The sequence below is a fragment of the Rissa tridactyla genome, chromosome 3 (assembly GCF_028500815.1).
Source record: "Rissa tridactyla isolate bRisTri1 chromosome 3, bRisTri1.patW.cur.20221130, whole genome shotgun sequence".
NCBI lineage: Eukaryota > Metazoa > Chordata > Aves > Charadriiformes > Laridae > Rissa > Rissa tridactyla.
The window spans coordinates 127,597,712-127,621,514 of record NC_071468.1 but is presented as its reverse complement, the minus strand read 5'-3'; the positions used below and the strand labels follow the sequence as shown (position 1 = coordinate 127,621,514).

General features: G+C 44.6%; 2 protein-coding genes across 7 annotated transcripts in view; one reads left to right on the top strand and one right to left on the bottom strand.

Annotated features, from left to right (window-relative positions):
* Positions 1–806: 806 nt before the first annotated feature.
* Positions 807–21,701, bottom strand: GPN1 (GPN-loop GTPase 1). 3 transcript variants are annotated; one of them, XM_054194379.1, is made up of 14 exons: positions 21,392–21,701; positions 21,211–21,304; positions 20,093–20,132; positions 19,134–19,200; positions 18,372–18,409; positions 17,751–17,829; positions 17,556–17,650; positions 12,702–12,747; positions 10,583–10,729; positions 8,192–8,274; positions 5,863–5,902; positions 5,065–5,155; positions 4,503–4,613; positions 807–3,853 (listed from the first exon to the last, which is right to left on the bottom strand). In XM_054194379.1, the coding sequence occupies exons 1-14, from the start codon at positions 21,551–21,553 to the stop codon at positions 3,747–3,749; spliced, it is 1,200 nt and encodes a 399-aa protein (XP_054050354.1). In that variant the 5' UTR covers positions 21,554–21,701; the 3' UTR covers positions 807–3,746. The 3 variants fall into 3 exon arrangements, with proteins under 3 accessions (XP_054050354.1, XP_054050355.1, XP_054050356.1); XM_054194380.1 differs by lacking the exons at positions 19,134–19,200; positions 21,392–21,701 and having other exon boundaries at positions 18,372–18,445; positions 21,211–21,298; XM_054194381.1 differs by lacking the exons at positions 19,134–19,200; positions 20,093–20,132; positions 21,392–21,701 and having other exon boundaries at positions 21,211–21,306.
* The window catches only part of ZNF512 (zinc finger protein 512), a 26,667-nt gene continuing 24,375 nt past the window's right edge, over positions 21,512–23,803 (top strand). For 2 of the 4 annotated variants that reach the window (XM_054194377.1, XM_054194374.1), the window contains exon 1: positions 21,512–21,596. In XM_054194377.1, the coding sequence (XP_054050352.1) occupies positions 21,552–21,596 (45 nt within the window). In that variant the 5' untranslated portion in view covers positions 21,512–21,551. Of the gene's footprint in view, positions 21,597–21,736; positions 21,812–22,203; positions 22,420–23,803 lie in introns of those variants that run through there. The other 2 variants (XM_054194376.1, XM_054194375.1) reach the window with 2 other exon arrangements.

Here is a 23,803-nt window from a genome sequence, read left to right as displayed (position 1 = left end):
CACACATATATCCTCAGAGAATACAAATTGTCTACACTTCTATAGAATATCTGTTACAAGTTAGATCTATTTAGACTTCTGTATTAACACTTATTATATAGAACATCTAATTAGACTTGCTGCCTGTTTAGACATATATTTTGACACTTGAATAGTTCTTTATAAGTAAATCTTTTAAAAATCTTTTCATGGTCTAAACCCCTTTATATCATATAGAATCATAGCATCCTTAGAGAAGCAGGTTTTTATTTTTAACTCCTTTTATATACATAAATATTATTTTCCAGAAGATATAAAAATGACTGTTCTCTATTTCAGTGTCTCACACCCAGAGTTACAGGTTTTAGCATTTTTTAACCACTACACCCCCACCCCCGAATTTTCAGACATTTTGGGGCCACCCGGCCCCAGCCAGGAGCAGCTGAGCCGAGTGGGGCCGCCCCTGCTCCCCCAGCTCGGGCTCGGCCCCGGCCCCGACACCCCCCAGCGACCCCGGGGCAGCGCTCGGCCCAGGGCTGCTGCCGCCCCCGCCGGCCCTGGGAGGGCAGAGCCCGCACCCGCCCGCCGAGGCTCCGGACGGGGGATCCCACAACGCGCCCCAGCGCGGCTGCCGCGGCCGCAGCGGAACGAAACCGTAATTAACACCGCAGTGTTAATTAACCCCGCCCGTAATTAACACCGCAGTGGGGAGCGGGACAGAGCGGCAAAAACCTGCTGTGGCTGGGCACTAAACGAACGACAGATGCTCTCTTTAACCTCTCTCCCCTCCCAGAAGAGAAGGGAGACAGAATAAGAAAGACAGAGGCTTATAGGTCGAAAAGAAACTAAACTAATGAAATATTAAAAATAAAAGATGATCATATAAATAAGAAAAAATATGAAAAAATACAATATATGCAAAACCAGTATCAGAGTCCTCCTCAGACGCTGGCCATGGAAGGAAGAGGCTGACCCGTTGGTCCCTCAGCTTTTATACTGAGCACGATGCCCATGGGATGCAATACCCCCGTGGTCAGCTTTGGGTCACCTCTGCCTTCGTCGGCCCCCACTGAGCACCTCCATCCTCCTCCTGCCCCAGCAGCACCTCCCCACCAGCAGCTACCGCCACCTGCCGCAGGCCCCTCAGATCAACCCCCACAGACCCTATAGATCTCCTCTGGGCTTTACCCCCAGCCCTGCCCCATAACCCCCCCCTCGCAGCACCCTCCAAGCCCTGCCCTGTACATCCCCATAGCACTTGGCCTTGTTGAACCTCACACCATTGCCCCTGGGCCATCCATCCAGCCTGTCCAGATCCCTCCGTAGAGGCCTCCTACCCTCCAGCAGACCGACATTCCCGCCCAACTTGGTGTCCTCTGCAAACTGACTGAGGGTGCACCCGATCCCCTCCTCCAGGTCGTCGATAAAGACATTAAACAGAACTGGCCCCAACACCGAGCCCTGGGGAACACCGCTGTGACCGGCCACCAACTGGACTGAACTCCATTCACCACCGCTCTCTGGGCCGGGCCGGCCAGACAGCTTTTCACCCAGCGAAGGGTACGCCCATCCAAGCCATGGGCAGCCAGTTTCTCCAGGAGAATGCTGTGGGAAACTGTGCCAAAGGCTTTACTGAAGTCTAGGTAGACAACATCCACAGCCTGTCCCTTGTCCACTAAGCAGATCACCTTGTCACAGAAGAAGATCAGGTCAGTCAGGCAGGACCTGCCTTTTGTAAACCCATGCTGACGGGGCCCGATGGCCTGGCTGTCCTCTACGTGCTGCGTGATGGGACTCAGGATGATCTGCTCCATAACCTTCCATGGCACCAAGGTCAGACTGACAGGCCTGTAATTCCCCAGATCCTCTGTGCGGCCCTTCTTGTGGACGGGCGTCACGTTCACGGAGTTTCACACACATGACCAGAGTCTGTAACTGCCAGGACCAGGGTCCCTTCGCAGCGGGGGACCCCCGCGGGCTGACGGGTGCCCCTTTTGATGACTCACACACACTTACTCTCGGGTGCACTCCCTCCTTCTTCAGGCTCGACTCCAGCTTTCCTGCAGTAGAGTCTCAAGCATCAGATTTTATAAAAATAACTAATTTAATTGAAAGGTACAGCAGCAAGGTCAGCCCAGGATGGGTGCCTCCAAAAAGGGAGGGACCTGGAACAAAGAAATCCCCAGGCAATTATACCCTTGCGATCTCTACACCTGCTTCTAATGCACTGTTCACACGTCTTTTAGTCCAATGGCGATTTTTGGTCTGGGTTCTTCTACGACCGTATTGGATTCCTTTTCTGGGCCCAGGCCGGCAGTTGACTGCTCTTATCTTGGTGGTTCACAATCTCTGCTGACAGTTTTCACGTCCTTATCTTCTGCTTTATACTTCTTGTGCACCTGCACTCACTGGCAGAACTTGGGGAACTGAAAAGTCCCGGACTTAGGGAAAACACTGCCAAAACATCAGTGTGTTATCATCATTTTTCTTATACTAAAAGACTAAACACTGCACCATACCATTTGCAGGGAAAATTACTAAGAAAATTAACTCTATTGCAGCCTAAAGGCTTCATCAAATCTAGCTACTCATGCTAACTAAAGCTAAGCAAACAGCATAAATCACATCATGGTATAACCCTAAGTAATTCATTCTCATTAAAACTTACTTATTTAAGCTAAACAACTAATATCTCTCAACACTCTACATTAATAAAGCAGTAAGCATATCACAGCTGGCAGGGCTGTTAATTTCCCTTCCCTGCTAGCTATACTTTTAAAATTCACACAAACTGGTTTTCCACAAACCTATAGAACTTGTGCTAGCAGACACTGCTGCCAGATTCCCGCCGAGAAATCTCTCCAGTGAGGCCACAGTATTGTGTGGAGGGAAAGAAAACAAAGATTCCAGAGTTTAGAACAGTCAACAGCAAGTGAACATCTGCGCCTGTGGTGCCTACCAGGGAAATCAGTATTAGCTAGTCTCCAAGTCCTTGTCTACATTTGGTGTTAAGCACTCGTCCACAGAAACGCCTTTGTTTTATGTTACCTACAGATGTATGCAGCCAGTACAAAGCCATGCATGCTTTGGTTCTCAGCCAAATCAAGCCAGATTCTTTTAATTATTTTCCCTCTTGGGAACTTTCTTTACTCAGGATTTTCGTAGGAGGAATCTGTATTCTGTCTATGTAATGTAATTAAGATGCATTTGCTGTGCATCCATACAGGTGGGCTGTAAGCATAGAAAAAAAGTCTCACGGTGAAATGAACCAGTGAAATGAAATCTCCTGCTATTAACTGTCACATATTTGTTAGTACATAAAATATATTTAATTAAACACAAAATATCAAACACTAGATCGATGACGTTTCACTCAGCAGAGGTTTCACTTGTGTCCTGGCTGCAGCAGGCACCTGTCTGCACAAGGTGAACAGAAAGCACTTTTGGAGACCAGCAAGTACTCTAGATGATAATGCTGTCAGTGCTCAAATTCTAAGCTCTCAACAGCCACATCTAAAGAATTTGGTGCAAAAGAAAGTGCTAACTGGTTCCTTCAGCTTCAGGAAATCACTGTGGCAGATGGCCAAACGAGCAGTCAGCTGGATACAAGACCTTTAACTCATACGCCCAACAGTTACTGCAGGAAGAAAGATACAAACATATCAGAGGAAGCTGTTCACAGACAGAAGACTTCATACATGGTTCCTCACAAGCTTCTTCACGCAGTTCCTTTACTTTTAGCTCCATTACAAGGGATTCCAAACCCTCTATTTCTGAAGGTCTTGTTCATTCGGGTTGCTGCTTCTCTTATATTTCATCCGCGTCTCTTCCATAAAGTTTCTGAAGGCTGGTTCTTCATGACTCTCCTCAGTAACTGGGGGAAAAAAATCCACAGTTCATCACTATTTCAGCATTTAATCTACTTGTGCTACTGAAGAAAACTAGAGTCAGGCTAGCCAGAGTAACACATAAAGTCTATTTGATCTTCAACTCCATTACTTTATTTCAAGGCAAAAAGAAATAAGTGATCCTAAGAACAAATGGGACAGGGAAAGAATGAAGATTAAGTCTGCAAGTCATATAAGAGAAAAATCATACACTGTAAGAACTTAGAAGATTGCTCCAAGACCAGAAGTCACGAAAAAAGGGTAGAGAGACAGGGGCAGAAACTGTAAGGCCAAAAAAAAAAAATGATGAAACAATGTGTGCGTTAATCAGGTTCAGAGGTCACTGCATGCTCCAAGCATAAGTTGTTTGGTTTATGCAAGTTATACACCTATTAAAAATAATTAAATTAATAGAAAATTTACAATTGAACTTTCACAAAGGTTAGAGAGTGACATCACTGGACTAAGCATTGCAGCTGGGCTTCTGCTACACATCCAGACATGTATATTTAGGTGACTGAATGTTTGCTTGTTTTCTAGACTCCCATTACAGTCAATCCAGTTAATGAAATACAGAGGGTACTCCCTGACTAGACAGGCAGCTTTTAGACCAGATCAGATCCCTCGTTCCCTTACCTTCATGGTCAATGTCATCAGTATCGCTCTCCCTCTCTTCTTCTTCCTCATCAAGAGTTCCTCGTGTTAGGATCAGCTCAGAGGGACCCATTGCAGAAGCATCATCAGAACCTTGAAGGGAACAAAAATGGCTATACACAAAACAGCATGCTAACAAAGAAGTTAGCTCGTGTCCTCACAATTTCTATTTGCACATAAACGCAGCAATTAATACCAAAAATATGGACTACAAAGATACAGGAGAGACTGCATCACCACCATACTCAACCTCATATAAGGCAACAGTTCAACCAACCACAGAGCCTTCTTATATTCTATTTTGACCGTTTCACCTTTTCTAAAGTATTTCATTACTTCTAGTACGTGCATTGTTTTATCTACAAAGCAGGGTTTCTTCTTCTCATGTCTGTGACTGACACATAAAAGAGCTAAGTCTGACCCATCCCACAGGAACTAAAGCCCCACTCCTCTTTACTAACATGAAGCTGCTTTCACGCTTTTGCTGTGAAGACAGAAAAGCACTATACGACTTCTCAAGGCAGACTCTTCCCTAGTAACGTACCTACAAGTGTGTTGCCCTGCATGCACACGCTGCCCATGTCCTTCCACAAGTGTTCCAGCTGCTCTCTCTTTTGTTTATTTTGAGCTTTCTCCTGCATGTACAAAGTTACATGTGAATTCTGAATACATTTAAAACACCAGTAGGAGAGTAATCTCAGCCAATACTGCAGTCTGTCCCCCAGCCAGAAAGCAGAAGTCAATAAGCAGATCTTACATTACAACTAAGGTTACACAGAACTTCTGGATAAACATGCAAAGCAACCTCACGCTGCAGCATGATGCACTTCAAGAACATTTTCAGTATCATCAGGGAACTAAACTCAGTGAAGTTGTGCCTGGACAGCCAGAACTCAAGGTGAGCAGAGCTACTGATTTTGGTACTGCAATTCAGTCTTCGTTATTAATTGTCTAAGTCAAAACAGTACACTTCACTTGTGTGGAAAGATAGTGATATTCTCAACATATCACTTTGGAAAGTTATTTATTAAAAATTCTCTATCCTTCTGAGTGGAAGGTATAAAAATGTTCTCTCATCATTTTCTCAGTATTTGCCCAAATAAATTATTAGCACTAAAACACTGATCCACATTTGTTTTACAAAATATCTTTATTTTTGTGAAGACATGCTCCACCAAATCTATGGAAAAAAGACAGAGGGTGAGCTTCTGGACAGGAGTTTTTCCACAGTGAGTATAATTAGTAAATGAAATGTTAGACTCTCCCAACACAGAGGCAACTGTGTGCATAAAAGTGACCCCAAGATACACTGCCCAGGTATACAATAGTTAAAAACACTTACCAGTGTTTTTCTCAGGCGCTCATATTCTGGGCGATATTCTCTGAAAAGATAAATAAAGAGAGTGCATTCAGTCAGAACTGATACATGATTTATATTAAGTAAGCATCATCTTGGAGGCTTGTTTCTACCCCAACAAAAGTTTTCACTAGGCTTTCATGCTTGAGACACACTGAGACAACAGTACTTCTTACCCATGTTTGGATTCTGAAACCAATGGATGCAAAATAAGCAAACCTTTCTCACACTGTCTTGTTGGATAAGAAAACCAGCTCGACTGAGGTAGTCATTTCACTGCTATACCTAATCAGCAAATTTATTACTCTCCTCTAATCACAGTCATGACTTTCTCTGCCAGTACTTTGCCTCCTAAGACAGTTCAACGGGATCTAATGCAGAAAGACTGTTCGTGGACTTCCAAACTATAGTACCACTACAGGACCTTTGAAATACTTCTTTAATGAAGTAAGGATAAAGTGGACATGAATACCCTCTTCATGGAATCATGAAAGGTTTGGGTTGGAAGGGACCTTCAAAGATCATCTGCTGTAATCTGCCTTGCCATAGTCAGGGACATTTTTCAGTACATCAGGTTGCTCGAAGCCCCGTCCAACTTGACCTTGAACACTTCCAATGATGGGGCATCCACAGTTTCTCTGGGCAAATTGTACCACCCTCATCATAAAAAATGTCTTCCCTATGTCCAATCTAAATCTACCCTCTTTTAGTTTAAAACCATCGTCCCTTGTCCTGTCACTGCAGGCCCTGGTAAAACATCTCTCTCCGTCTTTCTTATAAGCCCCCTTTAAATACTGAAAGGCCGCAGTAAGGTCTCCTTGGAGCTTTCCCTTCTCCAGGCTGAACACCCCCAACTCTCTCAGCCTTTCTTCACAGCAGAGGTGTTCCAGCCCTCTGATTGTTTTCGTGGCCTCCTCTGGACCCGCTCCGACAGGTCCATGTCTGTCTTGTGCCCCCGGAGCTGGACACAGTGCCCCTTCCAGACAGGGCAGCATGAGAGCAGAGTAGAGGGGGAGAATCACCTCCCTCCACCAGCTGGCTGTGCTTCCTTTGATGCTGTCCAGGATACGATTGCCTTTCTGGGCTGCAAGTGCACATTGGTGGCTTATATGAAACCCTACTAGGGTTTCATTATGTAGGCAATGTATCCTAGAATAATTGTTAGGTTTTGTGGTGAATCTCCTCAGCACCTCCAAAGAGCGCAGAGAGACATTTGCCGGGGAGGGGAAGCACAAATAATACCTTGCCCAGATACTCCCAGGTGCATCACAGGAGAACCATCAAAGACCCATCTCAACAAGCCTAGAGAAGCACAGAGGCACAGTGGCAGGCAGGAAATCCAAAATCAGGACTTGAAGAAGGGATACCCTATCCCGACTCCTCCCAGGGCTGTCCCAGGGGAACCATCAGCCCCATGGTCCAGGCATGAAACCCATCACCCGCCTCACTGCGAGCTCTCTGGATCATAGAAGATCTGGAGCACAGAGAGATGGCTGCCTAGGGGTGTGGGACATATGATGGGATGCAGGGAAAACACATTTGGGAACAGCACAGGAATTATTATGGGATGTTTAGGGGAGGAACCAAGGTGGGAAAAAGGAGGGATTTAGGAGATCTGGGGAGGAAGACGTGTGGGAAATAGAGGGCTAAGGGAACGAAAGGGTCTATTTGCATGTAGGCAGACTAGGCAGTAGCAGAGCTGGAGGCATGCCCAGGCCAGACTAATCAGATCTGGGAGCATGAAGCTGTAGAGGCTTCTCTCTGTCTATCCAATCCAGCATGATATATTTTTCTCTAACAATAATCTGTGGTCTGGTTTAGGTACTTCCAAGTAATCCAAGTTGCTGGATTTGTCTTCTAATGTTATAGAGCAGCCTGGCAGTATTTCATGGGGAGGAATCCAGCAAGGAGCAATTTCTCAAAGAATTACTGAATTTCAATTCAGTAATTGAAATATCAATAGATATTTCAATATCTATTCAGTCTATCAAACTGATCTGCCAACTTCCTGAGGACAATTCAAACCTTGATCATTGTATGGAATCAGAGGAAAAAAGTGACTTCACAGATTTGCTGTCAAACAGCTTTTACTTTTTCACTGAACACCTAGCACAAAAATTCATCACTGAATAGTTCCTTTTGACTGCTGCTTTTAATGCTGATTGAGTCAGCATTTTAATGCTGAGTTTATTAGAAACCCTAGACTACCTTGGCTGTGAAAAGTGAACTGTCCTTCAAATCAAAGGAGTGGGCTCATGAATCAGTAACTTCATCAAGTACTTACTGGGTCAGGGACCAAAGGTTATCACCTTACCTCTCATATTCATCTACGGCTTTAGAAAGCTGAACAAAAAAATCATCCAGGCCTGTGCCGAGCATAGCAGAAACACCGACCACCTATAAAACAAAATCATATACCAGAATTGAAGAGTAACTGAACCAAGTTTTTAGGAAATTGATGGATGATCAAAGCTGGGAAGACTAAGCAGTACCTTTAAAGAACGAACCCAAAACCACCACTAAACTAGAAAAAAAAAAAGGGGGGGGGGAATCTAATAATATCCATTTAATCATCTCAGTGGCATAAGAGTATGCAGTAATACTTCTGCTTCTGTCATTCCTACTTTCAACCTCTTTCTCCACCTGCTGTTAATGTTTGCTACCTCCAGTTTTAGGGGGTTTTTGTTTGTTTTCTTTCTCTCTTTTATTTAACTCAGGAACCTGGGTTTCCCTGTCTGTTCTACAAATTTTACTACAAGGGGAAGTAAACAGCAGCTAAAAAAAAAAAAAAAAAGAAAATCTGACTCTGCACCCATCCTTGTACCTTCAATCTCAATACCCTACAAAACACATAGTTAAGACAATACAATGCCTAAACATAATGAACAAGATAGGGCAATTGAAAAGAAATATCAAGTCTTTCTTCTGGTTACTTGGTTATTGTTAATAATCCAAGTTCTCATTCTGGACCTAGTATTTTAAGTGGTTAGTATGATTGCAGCAATATCAATCTACTAGATTTAAAGAGCAAAATAGACCAGAAGAACTGATCTTTTGCCTCTGAAGTTCTGTTTAATACTTTGTATTTAGCTGAAGCACATTTTAAAAGGTATCTAATCCAATCCCCAGAACAGCAAGAGATGGAGAATTTAATCAGTTACTATGGCAATACACTCAAAATGCACACCTGCTTTGTAATTTGAACTTGTCTGTCATTACACTTCTGGCCATTTGTTCTGCTTTTATTAAATCAATTATCTAAAAATACCTTTAAGACTTACCAGCTAGTACTTGGTGACCCTTTAGAATCTTATATCCTCTAATGAAAGTTCTCCCTCTTTTTCATTAGCAAGACAGTCTTAACTAGTCACTTTCAAAGCTAAGATTTTTACAAGTCTTGCATTTTGTCAATAGTACAGTAAGTATGCAGACAATCAAGTATTCCAAAGGATCTTAAGAATTAGTCTAGGCACTGTGCTAATATATATTAATATTTATACTTTCACTGCACTGAAGTATAAGCTGCCTTCTACTCTATAATCCTCTGCATATATCCTGCTTTCCAGTCTATTATTCTAATAGATATGACACGCATACAAATAGTTGATTAGCAAAACAGTTGATTAGCAAAACTAGGAAGTACTTTAGTCCTGTATATGGCACCACTACAATCCATTTTGAAATACCGTATATTGTTCCACATAGGGCACATATAATATTTTTGTTCTGGCTAAATTAGCATTATCTATCTGAATGGAATCACTTATTTTCATTGCTTTTCTTGTAATATCCATAAAGCCATTTGCTTGCTTTTTCTTAAGTAAAAGCTGATGAAAAACCACAATTAGCCAAACCCTTTCAGCACAGGCTATGGGATCATTAATATCCTCCAATGTATAGTATTTTCAGAGAAAATGAATGGACCTGTCCTCTCAAAACCTGGTAAGTGGAAAAAACCCTACTTTTTCCTGTGTCAGCAAATATATAGGGGTTTTTGTTTGGTTTTGAGATTCTTTCCCTTCTTCCTCCATAGTAAATTGCCCAACTATACTCGACACTTTCAGAACAAGGAAAATTCTCTCAGATGGGAGACACTGGAATACAGAACATTACTTCTTACCAGCCTATCTTAGCTTTCTTCTGACAATTAATCATAATTCAGTATTAAATGATTCAGGCTGCCACTCAGTGTGAGAAGGAACTTAAGTTACTTTATGTTTAAACCAGCAAATCCTCACCCCCAATGCAAGGCTCATCAACAGATTCTAGTTCAAAAGGGCAGTGCAAAGACCTTTTACAGAAGGACAGAATAGCTGTGGTTGGAAGATACCTCTGGAGTTCATCTAGTTCAACCTCTCCACCTCAAAAAGCAGAATTAGAACAGGTTGCTCAAGGTCTTGTCTGAGCGTGTTTTAAGGATCTCCAAGGATGGAGATTCCACAATTTCTTTGGGCCATCTGTTCCAGTGCTCAATCAATAAAATTACAGTGATTCTTTTTTTTCCTCTTCTGTTTAAACACAGCTTCCTGCATTTCGCTTCGTGTCGGTTGCCTCTTCTCTTTTCACTGGGCATCGCTGAAAAGAGCATGCCTCTGTCTGTCTTACTTTCTCCCATCAGGTATTTATACACATCAATAACATCCTCCTTGAGCTTTCTCTTCTCCAGGCTTTTATGAAAAGTAGTAAAAAAAAGGAAGCTTCTTACCTTCAGCGAACTGTAAAATTCATCCAACACTAAACTCATAGAACGAGTCAGATTACTGACATAGGATGTCTCCTGATTCAGGGCATCCTGAAAAGTCTCAAAGTCCTGCATCCATTCCACTGCAAAACTGTGGTCAATTATATCAGTCTGGAAGTAGAGAAAATTTTCATAAGTAATGATGAATTCTTAGCCTTAGGCTGTTAAGTGGACAAATAAAAACTTTCCACTTTAAATTTACTTCCAAAATGCTAATCTTTTCAAAATATTTAACCCTGAAGTTTTCCAAGCTCTGTTTTTAATCAAACCAACTACTTGAATACAGGAAGAGAAGACAAACAACCACTATCCCAGTTTTAAGAAGGTGTGTTTAAGGAAACAATTGCAAGTCTAAAGGCTTCTATTCTATGGTTTATTGGAAAGGGGTATCCAAAAATTGCATACCATACAAGAAAGTTTAAGTTGTAATGAGATAGCATGACTGAGGCCAGACAAGAACAGTCCTAATTGAAGATCCTATCCTTTCCTGATTGTCTTGGAGATCAATGGACACTAACAGGTGAGATGGTGCCATAATTTTATATAGATTACTACGTAAACAGTCTATTAAAGAGTTTTATGAACATATCTTACCACACGTATATCCACTATTGTGACAACATAGAGGTGTCTAAAACTCTGATACACTTCATTTCCCAGCACCAATAGGAAGGAGGAAGATAGATAAAGAAAGTATTGCCTAGCATTACTCAAGAGATTTGAGACAGAACTGAATCCATCTAGGGTCAAAGCCTGACTATTTAAAGTTAGCTTGATTAAATTCTATAAATGAAATTAAATCAACTCTAGAAATGACTTTTTCCCCCCCTCTGCAAATCTTAACATTTCTTAAATCTACGTGTTTGTCACTGCATGTATATCAGTTCATTCAGATTCTTCCATTCTTACCAAGAGCCAATTTTAAAATGCTAGTCAAAACTTCAAGTGCTGTTGGCTTTACTTTTTACCAAAGGCTAAACAACCAATCAAAATGAAGTTTACAGTTATGAATCCTAAGCCTTGGGCCTATCTTTCCTTAAATATACTGATGAAGTCCCATTTCTTTCAGTCTTTCAAAACAGGTTGTTTCTTAAGAGAGAATCATTTTCCTAGCTCATGCCTTCTTCTACAGAAAAAGCTTAACAGCTTATTCTAAAATTACTGTCTAGAGTCAGAAAGAAACCAGTGTATAAAAACTTACTAAGTAAGAAAGCAAATACCAAAGACATGCATGTTTTGGGTCACTGGGAAGACATGTGTAATTGGAGTACATCAGACACTAATCCTACTTGGTTAGTGTGAGGTAAAATTTCACATTCAAAGCATGAGTTTTCTAGAGGAAGTGTATGGGATATATATATATGTGCGCACACCCACAAAGCTTGCTGTGTTGGAGAGCAATTCCTTGAACACAAAGGATGTCTGTGGGGAAAAGGAAGAGTATTCACATCGAAAATCTAATGGGATTCTTTTAATACGTGAAATTGTTATGTTTAAAGAGGCTAGCTGTTAAGTTCAAAAGCATTCCTTTAACGCTACAAGTACCTTACACAACAGTGGAGGTGCATCCTTAGGCTAGTAAGTATCTGCTTTCTGGCAAATACTGGCATTTTTCTAGTGTCACTGATCGGGACTAAACATCTTTTGTGAAGCTTTGCCTCCTACAATACGTGGGACTCCTTCCTCAAAACAGGTAGGTATTACACAATTCCCACTTTGAGTCATCAGCCCTCTGCTGAATAGAAATAATTAACGATTAAGACAACGGTTCAGAGTAAGCAGGGGACTGTAAGAGCAGATTCAGTAATGAACTTACCCTTATGTTACAAAGTTAAGTTTCCTTATAGCCTAGGGTTAAGGCGCAAAAGGTTACTATCTTCTCTAACTTGAATGTTTCCAGTTCTTATTGTGCCTTTGTATACCAGATTAAAGACTCTTTTAGATTCAGTTTTCAGCCTGCAGTTCCCGCTCAGCCTCTCTTTTCTAGAAAATCTGTTCTTGTCATGAGACAAAGACAATACAGCAAAGCAAGCTAAACAGAACAACGTTCCACCAGGACATAGAAACCATAGCTTTAACTTACTTTGTTCATGACAACAATGAAAGGTAGTTTCGTCTTGTACAGGATACTGGGGACACACACACACACAAAAATTAAAAATTAATTTAAATCTCACTAGAATAGAAAACAACTTAAGCATAAGGCAGACAAGACTTGTGCAAAACTGAATACATTTGACCTCAAAAGATCATTATTTTCCTCCGCATCAATCAAAATGTAATTTTCACCCAGACCCTGCTTACCATAGTTGAACAAAATATGCCCCCCCTTCCCCCAAGATGTAAGTGCACACCTGTAAGATATAAAATGTCCTTCTACATACCCAGTTGATTTGATTACTATTTCTATGACTTTCAGGTCCCAATTTCTAACTCTCTTTGCATTTTCTAATTATTTTGACTCAAACCTTAGGTTCTGTGATATTATTTGTGAACTAAGCAATGAATTTAAATAACTCAAAACATCTATAAAGTGACACTAGCTTGAAACATGAGCTTACACATTCATTTCACGGAATCACGGAATCTTCAGAGTTGGAAGGGACCTCTAGAGATCATCTAGTCCAACTCCCCTGCTAGAGCTATATATTTCATTGTATATATTCTAGCATCTTTTGCTCAACACTAATGTCAGAAAATGCAGCATGTGATAAGACACGTTTTGCATACTCCTATCACAGTGATATAGCTTTTGACCTAGGATTGATAGGTTTTTTGAAAAACTTTTAATAACATTTACCAGGAATTATGACAGCTCTAGATACATTCATCTTTACATAGGTATTTTAGTCCCTGGTTTAACATGAAAGAAAACAGATAAATCCATGTACGAGGAGGAAGACAATAAATCAAGAACTCCATGCTATGCTGAGCTCCAAACAAATCTTCAAGAATCACTGGAAGTATCAATCATATTTAAAAAAATAGAAAAAAAAATATTATATGTTTACAAGAATGAGCTTAAATTAGGCTATCTTGACACATCTTAGATAAATGACTTTATAAGCAACCGGCAATGTGTTATATCTGATGTAACTGGCCTTCAACACACTAAGGCCTCATGGATTATTTAATGCTGTCAGTGGGAGTTTTGACCCAATGACAACCCGACCCAGATGTCCATTGGCACCTAAATTATTTTGCTTATCCAATGGGAAAACCACAAAGACAGAGAATAAACAAAACAGCAAATTAAGTGGATATGAGGCGTCAATGTGCACTTGCAGCCCAGAAAGGCAATCATATCCTGGACAGCATCAAAGGAAGCACAGCCAGCTGGTGGAGGGAGGTGATTCTCCCCCTCTACTCTGCTCTCATGCTGCCCTGTCTGGAGGGGGCACTGTGTCCAGCTCTGGGGGCACAAGACAGACATGGACCTGTCGGAGCGGGTCCAGAGGAGGCCACGAAAAAAATCAGAGGGCTGGAACACCTCTGCTGTGAAGAAAGGCTGAGAGAGTTGGGGGTGTTCAGCCTGGAGAAGGGAAAGCTCCAAGGAGACCTTACTGCGGCCTTTCAGTATTTAAAGGGGGCTTATAAGAAAGACGGAGAGAGACGTTTTACCAGGGCCTGCAGTGACAGGACAAGGGACGATGGTTTTAAACTGAAAGAGGGGAGGTTCAGATTGGACATAAGGAAGAAATTTTTTTATCACAGTGGTGAGGCATTGGAGCAATTTGCCCAGAGAAGCTGGTCAGGCTGGACGGGGCTTCGAGCAACCTGATGTACTGAAAAACGTACCTGTTCATGGAAGTGGGGGCGGACACGATGATCTTTGAAGGTCCCTTCCAACCCAAACTATTCTATGATTCCCCTCCAAAATAAGTATCAGAGAGACACAGCAATCAAGCAGATGAAGAGGGCTTTAAACTAGATTTGAAGGGGGGTGGGGACGGTACTGGGCTTGCTGGTGAGGTGCCAGGGTGTAGTTGCTCAGTGCTCGTGGGCCAGAGTGCGAGTACTTCTGAAAGCCAGAAGGCATATCACACCTCAAGGGTCAAAACTACACACACAACTCCCTCTACGAAATGCTTATACACCAATGCACGCAGCATGGGGAATAAGCAGGCAGAGCTGGAGATCTGTGTGCGGTTGCAGGGCCACGATCTCATGGCAATTACTGAGACGTGGTGGGACAGCTCGCATGACTGGAATGCTGTCATGGATGGCTACGTCCTTTTCAGGAAAGACAGACCAGCGAGGCGTAGTGGTGGAATTGTACTCTATGTGAGAGAGCATTTGGAATGCATTGAGCTCTCACTAGGGACAGATGAAGAGAGGGTCGAGAGCTTATGGGTAAGGATTAAGGGACAGGCAAATATGAGGGATGCTGTTGTGGGTGTTTATTACAGGCCACCTGATCAGGATGGGGAAGCTGATGAGCCTTTCTACAGACAGCTGAAGGTAGCCTCGCACTCGCAGGCCCTGGTTCTCATGGGGGACTTCAATCACCCCGATATCTGCTGGGAAGACCACACAGCCAGGCATGCACAGTCCAGGAGGCTCCTCCAGTGCATTGATGATAACTTTTTGACACAGGTGGTACAGGAGCCAACAAGGCGAGGAGCACTCCTGGACCTGGTACTGACAAACACAGAGGGACTAGTGGAGGACATTAAGGTTGGGGGCACCCTAGGTTGCAGTGATCATGAAATGATAGAGTTCAGGATCATGGGTACTATGCACAAAACATCAAGAAGTAAAATTACAACCCTGGATTTCAGGAGGGCTAACTTCGACCTCTTCAAGAAACTGCTTGGAGAGATCCCGTGGACTAGGGCTCTGGAAGGCAAAGGGGCTCAAGAAAGCTGGTTCACATTCAAAGACCACTTCCTCCAAGCCCAGGATCGGTGCATCCCGAAGAGCAAGAAATCGGCCAAGAGACACAGGAGACCTGCATGGTTGAGCAGGGAGCTTCAGAAAAAGCTCAAGTGGAAGAAGGAAGTTTACAATAAGTGAAAGAAGGGACTGACCCCTTGGGAGGACTACAAGAATGCTGCCAGAGCGTGCAGGGATGAAACAAGGAAAGCCAAGGCCGCCTTGGAATTAATCCTGGCCAGGGATGTCAAGCTCAACAGGAAGGGTTTCTACAAGTATATTGGAAGCAAAAGGAAGACCAGAGAAGTTGTGGGCCCACTGTTGAATGAAACAGGAGCCATGGTGACGGAGGATGCGGAGAAGGCGGAGTTACTGAATGCGTTCTTTGCTTCGGTCTTTACTGCTCAGCCCAGCCCTCAGGAGTCCCAGGCATTAGGGGAATTAATGGGGAAAGAAGACAACTTCCCTTGGGTTGAGGAGGATTGAGTGAGGGATCAATTAGATATTCACAAGTCCATGGGCACCGATGGGATGCACCCGAGAGTGCTGAGGGAGCTGGCGGAAGTCATTGCTGGGCCGCTCTCCATCATCTTTGAAAGGTCCTGGAGAACAGGCAAGGTGCCTGAGGACTGGAGGAAAGCCAATGTCACTGCAGCCTTCAAAAAAGGCAAGAAGGAGGAGCCGCGGAACTACAGGCCGGTCAGCCTCACCTCCATCCCTGGAAAGATGATGGAACAGCTCGTTCTGGGCGTCATCTCAAGGCATGTCGAGGAAAAGAAAGCTATCAGAAGTACTCAACATGGATTCACGAAGGGGAAATCATGTCTGACTAATCTGATAGCCTTCTATGACGGCATGACTGGATGGATAGATGAGGGGAGGGCGGTAGATGTGGTCTACCCTGACTTAAGCAAGGCGTTTGATACAGTCTCCCACGGCATCCTCATAGGGAAGCTTAGGAAAAGTGAGCTTGATGAATGGACAGTAAGGTGGATAGACTGGTTGAAAGACAGAGCTCAGAGGGTGGTGATTAAGGGCACAGAGTCTCGTTGGAGGTCAGTGACGAGTGGTGTTCCCCAGGGGTCAGTACTGGGTCCAGTCCTCTTCAATATATTCATCAGTGACCTGGATGAGGGGACAGAGTGCACCCTCAGCGAGTTTGCCGATGACACAAAGCTGGGGGGGGTGGCTGACACACCAAGAGGCCATGCCGCCATCCAGGGAGCCCTGGACTGGTTGGAGAGTTGGGCAGAGAGGAACCTTATGAAATTCAACAAGGGCGAGTGTAGGGTGCTGCACCTGGGGAGGAATAACCCCCTGCACCAGGACAGGTTGGGGGCTGACCTGCTGGAGAGCAGCTCGGTGGAAAGAGACCTGGGAGTCCTGGTGGACAACGGGATGACCATGAGCCAGCAATGTGCCCTTGTGGCCAAGAAGACCAATGGCATCTGGGGTGTATCAAGAAGAGCGTGGCCAGCAGGTGGAGGGAGGTCATCCTCCCCCTCTGCTCTGCCTTGGTGAGGCCACATCTGGAGCACTGTGTCCAGTTCTGGGCTCCCCGGTTCAAGAAGGACGGGGAACTGCTGGAGAGGGGGCAGCAAAGGGCTACCAAGATGATGAGGGGACTGGAACACCTCTCTGATGAAGAAAGGCTGACAGATTTGGGTCTCTTCAGTCTGGAAAAAAGACGACTGAGGGGGGATCTCATCAACACTTATAAATACTTCAAGGGTGGGTGTCAGGAGGATGGGGCCAGGCTCTTTTCAGTGGTGCCCAGTGACAGGACAAGAGGTAATGGGCACAAACTTGAGCATAGGAAGTTCCACCTAAACATGGGAAGGAAATTCTTTCCTGTGAGGGTGGCAGAGCACTGGAACAGGCTGCCCAGAGAGGTGGCGGAGTCTCCAGCTCTGGAGACACTCAAAACCCACCTGGATGTGTTCCTGTGCAACCTGCTCTGGGTGACCCTGCTCTGGCAGGAGGGTTGGACTAGATGATCTCCAGAGGTCCCTTCCACCCTATGATTCTATGATTCTATGACTGCATTTTCAGCTTTTCTTACCTGCAGGCATAGAGCATGTTGGACATAAAGGTGATAGGGTTAGTACTGCGAGAGGTGTCCATCACATAAACAACAACTGAAGGAAAAGAGGAAGCCTAGAAACAAAAAATAAGTTATCTAAATGAGAAGTACGTGCTGTTCAACAGCCACGTCTTTCACACAGCCTCGCTGTCAAGTCATGTAGAAAACACTTACCAAGGCCTCAGTTATGATGGTTCCTGATGCTGACCAGGTGAAGACCTCAATTTGCCCTGGTGTGTCAATAATAACATACCTGTTAAGAAGTCACCCCCGACAAACAATAAGGGAAAATTAGTTAAGCACAAGATTCTGTTCTGACTAGATTACCACAAGCACGTAATGGCAAATCACATGATTATTCTGTTACAGATCAGAAAAGCTTCTCCCAAACAGTGACAAGATTTACGGGCGTGCCTGAAAATTTCCTGTATGAATTTTGTAACTAAGAAGCACGTACTCTCCTCAGAGTCTATAGAAGTTGAAGACATCGATATGATAGACCCTTGGTACTGCAAACTCTTCAGAAGAGTTAATTGTTGCCTATCTGAACAGTGCATGAGAAAAAAAAAATGACAGTCTAATGGAAGACAAGAAAAGCATAACTGGAATTAGCAGACATTTCTTCAATGTACCTGAAGAAAGTCTAGTTTATCTGTTCTAATTCTATGTTCTTTCCCTATAAAATTTACACCAAGGCTGAAAAACAACTACAAAACATTCAGAGAAACTTTTAAGGATTTCACATTTTTCCCCACACCAACCACAGAAAAGTAGAACTTGGTAGAATGTACTCACTTGGAAGCATTTTGTCTTTTTTCAATAAACTTCATCACCTGATTTAAAAAGAAGGAGTATACTTTGTATTTAGGCTCACAATAGGAAACTTTCATAACCATTTCATAACAGAAACTACATTAACTTGCACAGCTGCATGTATGTATTAAAAGAAGGTTAGTCTCTAAGCTTTTCAATGTGTGAAAATGCCCTACTCAGGAAGGGTGGAAAATGCTCAGACATTGCACAGGTCAAAGACAAGCTTGATTTTGTCCGTGTTCTAGTACCTGGCTAAAGAAATGGTATAACAAATGCAGTTGTTCCCTAGCTTTTTATACTAAGAGACTGTGCACTCTCTCAGTTCCCACCCCAGTGCTGATTAAGCATTATGATTTAAGAGCGCAGTCAATTACCAAATAACCCTAGGAAAACTTAACCCATCTCCAGAAGCGAGCTTCCTTACTTCAAAATCAAAGCATTCACATGAAAGATTTTCCAGTGAACACAGTGCAACAGAACAGTTATGTACAAAGACTGAAGAATGTTCTGTTATGTGTGGCTTCTCAATTTTACTTTTAAAAAAGCCAGAAAACTGAAATCTCTCAGAAGAAAGCTAATGAACTTTGCTTGCTCTGCAAAATACATGGTTCTGTATGGAGAATGCTCTAATTCCAAAGAGGCTAACCAAACACAGTGCTCTCTGAGACTCCAAATACACAAAATACACCACAGTCTCCCAGCACAGCATTTGTAGCACAGTGTCACATAGGAACAACCTCATACCTGGTCAAATCTTGTAGCAAAGAGATTGAGAGAGGTCACTATTCCACCGTTTGGGCCCAGCCCATATCTAGATGCATCATTTAGGAAAGCAGATGATTATTCAGACCTCAGAGGGCTTCTTTTTCAATTATGATAGTAGTTGGCCACGTACAATGAACACTGGATACCTTGCAGCAAAAGACAACACCCCTAATAGACAATTAAGTCTTGTAAGTGATGCAGTAGCATAACAAATAGTGGTCTCTCTCTTGCTCAAACACATGTGATCGACAAAAGGAAATGGGGCTATGCCGTGGCTTCCCCTTGCCATTATTCAAGCATTACCATTCCAGACAAAGAGAAAATATATGTATGTGTATACATCAAAGCCATCTTTGTCTTTCCTAAAAGATTTACAACACAGCCAGTAACTCAGAATTTAACAATACCCTGAATTCACTTAATTTTATTAATTAATATCGGATGTTTTGCTGGTAACACATAACAGACAAAATCAAGAATACGATCTCCCACCACATCTGAGTACACATTTCAGTTTGGTATGTAGGTGCATTATTTGCTTTACTGTGTCTGTTAGCTATTACTGGAGTTTAAACGTATCATTAAATAGTGCTTAAGGAGGGTGTCTGGCCTTGTGTTTGGGTATTGAGAGTAGTGACCCTAGAAGACAGCATGTACTGTACTTTGTTTCTTTGAACATAATTAGTATACAGATCTGTACACGTGAAAAAGGATTTTGAAATCTTAATCTCTAAGCTGACGCTTTGAGTATCTTTACAACATTCTTTCCCATTATCATTTAAATTCTGCTAAAATTTACTTCTGATCTTCATGTAACATTCTGCATTACTGCAATCCCCAACACCTCCTGCCCCCTTTATTGTAGTGTGCAGAAGTGACAGACTGTTTTCACAAAATCTGATATTTCAAGTATCATTGTTTAGACCAAAAAAGGATACTGTTTCATGACTTCTTTGTACTTCACAGTGTCCCTGATATCTAGAGGAGGAAGATGTATAAAGAGTTTTAAGACATTACATTCAAAATATCCTTCTTCATCAATTCACTGATAGAGGAAAGCCCTTCTTTTTCTAGCAAGTCTCCTTTTGCCTCAAGTAATAGATTTAGCACCAACAGAAAAAATTTCCCAAACAGAATAAATAAAACGTAACAGATTTGCTATGCTCTCAACATACATATGAAACCCAACGTAATTCATGTGAAACACCACCAATTTAGGTATTTATCAGTAACCTCTTCAGTTGAATTTTATTCTCAGCTGATCAACATCAGTTAACAAAGCACACATATCTAACTGTATTACTAGAGATCCAGCACTGGAACAGATACTCTAATTATTCATCTGACATCAGTAAAACAACTTTGGTATCCACACTGCCTTTCTTAGCCTCTGCAGAGGCAGGCTGACAACAGAAAGTTTAACAGACAGGACCCTCACAAACCTAATGACTGGCAAGCCCTTTGGAATAGCTAAACATAAGGTCTGTTTTATTGTTAAATAAAGGTATTTTCTCTAAAATTCATGTATTTTAAAGTGCTTTAAATAAGTTATTTGGTAGCACATATGGCTACCACTGCTCTGGATGTAGGGAAGCAGATCAAATCTGCTAATATGTTCATTGCTGACAAAGAAAAAAAAAAAGAATCCAAACACACTAAATCACACCAGATAATGTAAAAAACGTACAAATGCAACGGAAGAATGCCTTTGATGCTAAAAACTGTCATGTTAAAGATCGATAAGACAAAGGGACTAAACAATAAATAAATAAATACAAAAATAATAAATTAAAGCCTTTCTTGCATTAGGACTTGGAATCTCTTTAATGAAAGTGAATATGCGCAACCTAGCCAAATATTTCACACGCCCCTCTTCCCCCACTTCCGCGGAACTCATGAAAAACACTATACCAAAAGTGGTTTTATTTACTTACGGTAAAAGATACTCCCTTTGTTCTGGCAGACTCCACAGACACGCCACACCTCTGGCCCGGGGCCACCCCCTCCCTCACACCGCCACCACCCGCCAGGGCCCAAGCCCAGGCCGGGGACTCACCGATGTTGGCGGGGAAGGGCAGGTCGTGTACGGCGGGGTCCAGGTTGATCACGTACGGGGGACAGCGCTGCCCGTGCAGGTGGGCCGCCAGTCGCTAAGGGGACACGAGGAGGCGTCAGTCCCCGCCGGACACGGGGGTAGCGCTCAGGTAAACCAGCAGCTCCCCCCAGCCGCCCCTCACCTGCACGAAGGTGGTTTTCCCGGAGCCGGCCATGCCCAGCACCAGCACGCACACCGGAGGCGCCGCCACCTCGCTCGCTGCCGCCGCCATCTTCCCAGCACCCTCTTGTCCTTCCGGGGCGCGGCAGGTCGGTAGCAGGGCAGCCCCACTGCACGCCGCCATGACGCGCGCAGGACACGGCTGCGGTCCCGGCGCCGCTGGCCGGGTATGCACCGGGGGCTCGCGCGGCCGCCTCGCGCTGGACGGCCCGGTCGGGCCCGGGGGAGGCGGGCAGAACCCTCAGGCAGGGCGCGGGCCTCGGGGCCGGCCGCCGCCGTCGGGGGGCGGCCGGAAGCGGGCGGCCGGCCGGAAGCGGGCGGGCGGGGCGCACGCTGACGTGGCGACGGCGGCGGCGGCAGCAGCATGCGGGGCGGCGGCTCGGTGAGTGCAGGGGGGACTCGCCGCCGGTGCTGCCGGCTGCTGCCCGGGGGATGCGCGGCTGTAGCTGGTCTCCGGCGCGGGGGGGGCGGGGGCGCGCGCGCATAGAGCCGGAGGCCGCTACCAGATGGGCTCCACCGTCGGGCTGGTGGGAGCGGGTCGGCGCCGCCGCCGGAACAGCCGCGGTGGGACTTATGCTTCGCCTAGGGGTCTTGTTGGGCCTGCGACCGGAGAGAGAGGAGGCCTGGGCAGGCCGGCGCTGGCTTGTGCGGGCGGTGTGCCCGTGGCTCGCTGAGCGGCCCCGATCTGTTTGCCCCCGTGCGGGTGGGCGAGCGGCGAGCGGGACCCGCTGCGGGCTGCCCGGAGAGCCGCCGGCGACGGCGGAAGCGCCTCTGCTGACCGTGTGAAGGCCTGGCCGCCCCTGGCGTCGATCCTGGGGCGCGGCGGGCTCGGCTCTGCTCGGCTGAGGGCCGGGGGCGATCCGGAGCAGGGCGCTGCTGGCTCTCGGCGTCGCTCGGGAGGTTTGTCCGAAAGGCGGTTGGTGCAGGAGACGGTGACCGTGAAGCGTGCAGGCAGACATGGAAACGTGGGACGTGCTCTTGCTAAGAAAGGTTGGGCCAGGTGATCCTTTAGGTCCGTTCCAACCTGGTTTTCTGTGATTTGATGATTCTGTGACTGAAACAGGGAGTTCCCCAAAGGGTATTGAGCCACCAGGTCGTGGGGTTTTCCCTCGGGGATAGGAAGGGGATTCTGCCCCTCTGCTCCGCTCGGGGGAGACCCCCCTGCAGTGCTGCCTCCAGCTCTGGGGCCTCAGCACAGGAGAGACACGGAGCTGTTGGAGCGGGGCCAGAGGAGGCCCCGGAGATGCTGGGAGGGCTGGAGCCCCTCTGCTGGGAGGATAGGCTGAGAGAGCTGGGGGGGCTCAACCTGGAGAAGAGAAGGCTCTGGGGTGGCTTTATTGTGGCCTTTTCAGTACTTAAAGGGGGTTTATAAGAAAGATGGGGACAAACTTCTTAGCAGGGCCTGTTGCAATAGGAGAAGGGATAATTTGAAACTAAAAGGAAGGCAGATTCAGACTTGGTATAAGGAAGAAATGTTTTACAGTGAGGGTGGTGAAACCCTGGCCCAGGTTGCCCAGAGAGGTGGTGGATGCCCCATCCCTGGAAACATTCCAGGTCAGGTTGGACGGGGCTCTGAGCAACCTGATCTGGTTGAAGATGCCCCTGCCCATGGCAGGGGGTTGGAATAGATGGCTTTTAAGAGTCCCTTCCAGCTCAAACCATTCTATGATTCTATGTCAGTGCAGGACACTCAGTGCTTCCACTGACACCTCTCCTCTGTAGCTGTAGGATGGAGTCATTAGCAGTTAATACATCAGTCTCCTGACCTCTGTGAGAGTTTCTGTGCTATGCTTAAACACCATCTTTCCAGATGCGTTTAAGCATCTGGAGTAAGATGGAGCAGCCTTTCTCCAGCAGCAGGCAGTGTTCTAGGTCACAGAAATGTCCCACAGGCTATAGGGAGGCAGAAATGGCCCGCTTGCTATTGAAATTTCTTCATCTTTTCGGGCTGTAGGTCTCTGTTTCTCTTTTCCTAACCTGTGCAAGGAAGTTGGCTTTTTTCGTTTTCTGTCTGTCCAGCCCGTGGGCATTCCTGCATACTTTAGGTCTCTGCTTTCTAAGAGAAAGTACACCATATAAATAAAAAACATCAAAAACTTAAACAGCAGTTTCTCTAGATATTTCCTTCATAATTACTGCTATCAACTTTTCAGAAAGGAAGGCTAGACAGATCACCTGTACTCTCTTTTTTTATTGCAGATTCTTAACTGTGACCTAAATTCTTCATAGTAATCTTCACTTTTATGCAAAATTTTTTAATTCTAAAAAAATAATATCTTAAAACATGTGCCATGTTTGTCAGTCATCTAGGTTCTTCTAATGGTAGATTAGGCCATCTGATTGCAGCAGACTGTGCCTTCCTGTTTGTTCATTT

What these genes read in the sequence shown, in the direction of transcription:
- GPN1 (XM_054194379.1), bottom strand. Translation starts at nt 21,553, where the DNA reads ATGGCGGCGTGCAGTGGGGCTGCCCTGCTACCGACCTGCCGCGCCCCG. An exon ending in CCATCATAACTGAGGCCTTG is followed by an intron (nt 17,651 to 17,750) that starts GTAAGTGTTTTC and finishes TTTTGTTTCTAG; the next exon opens with GCTTCCTCTTTTCCTTCAGT. An exon ending in AATTTTACAGTTCGCTGAAG is followed by an intron (nt 8,275 to 10,582) that starts GTAAGAAGCTTC and finishes TTTGTTTTATAG; the next exon opens with GTGGTCGGTGTTTCTGCTAT.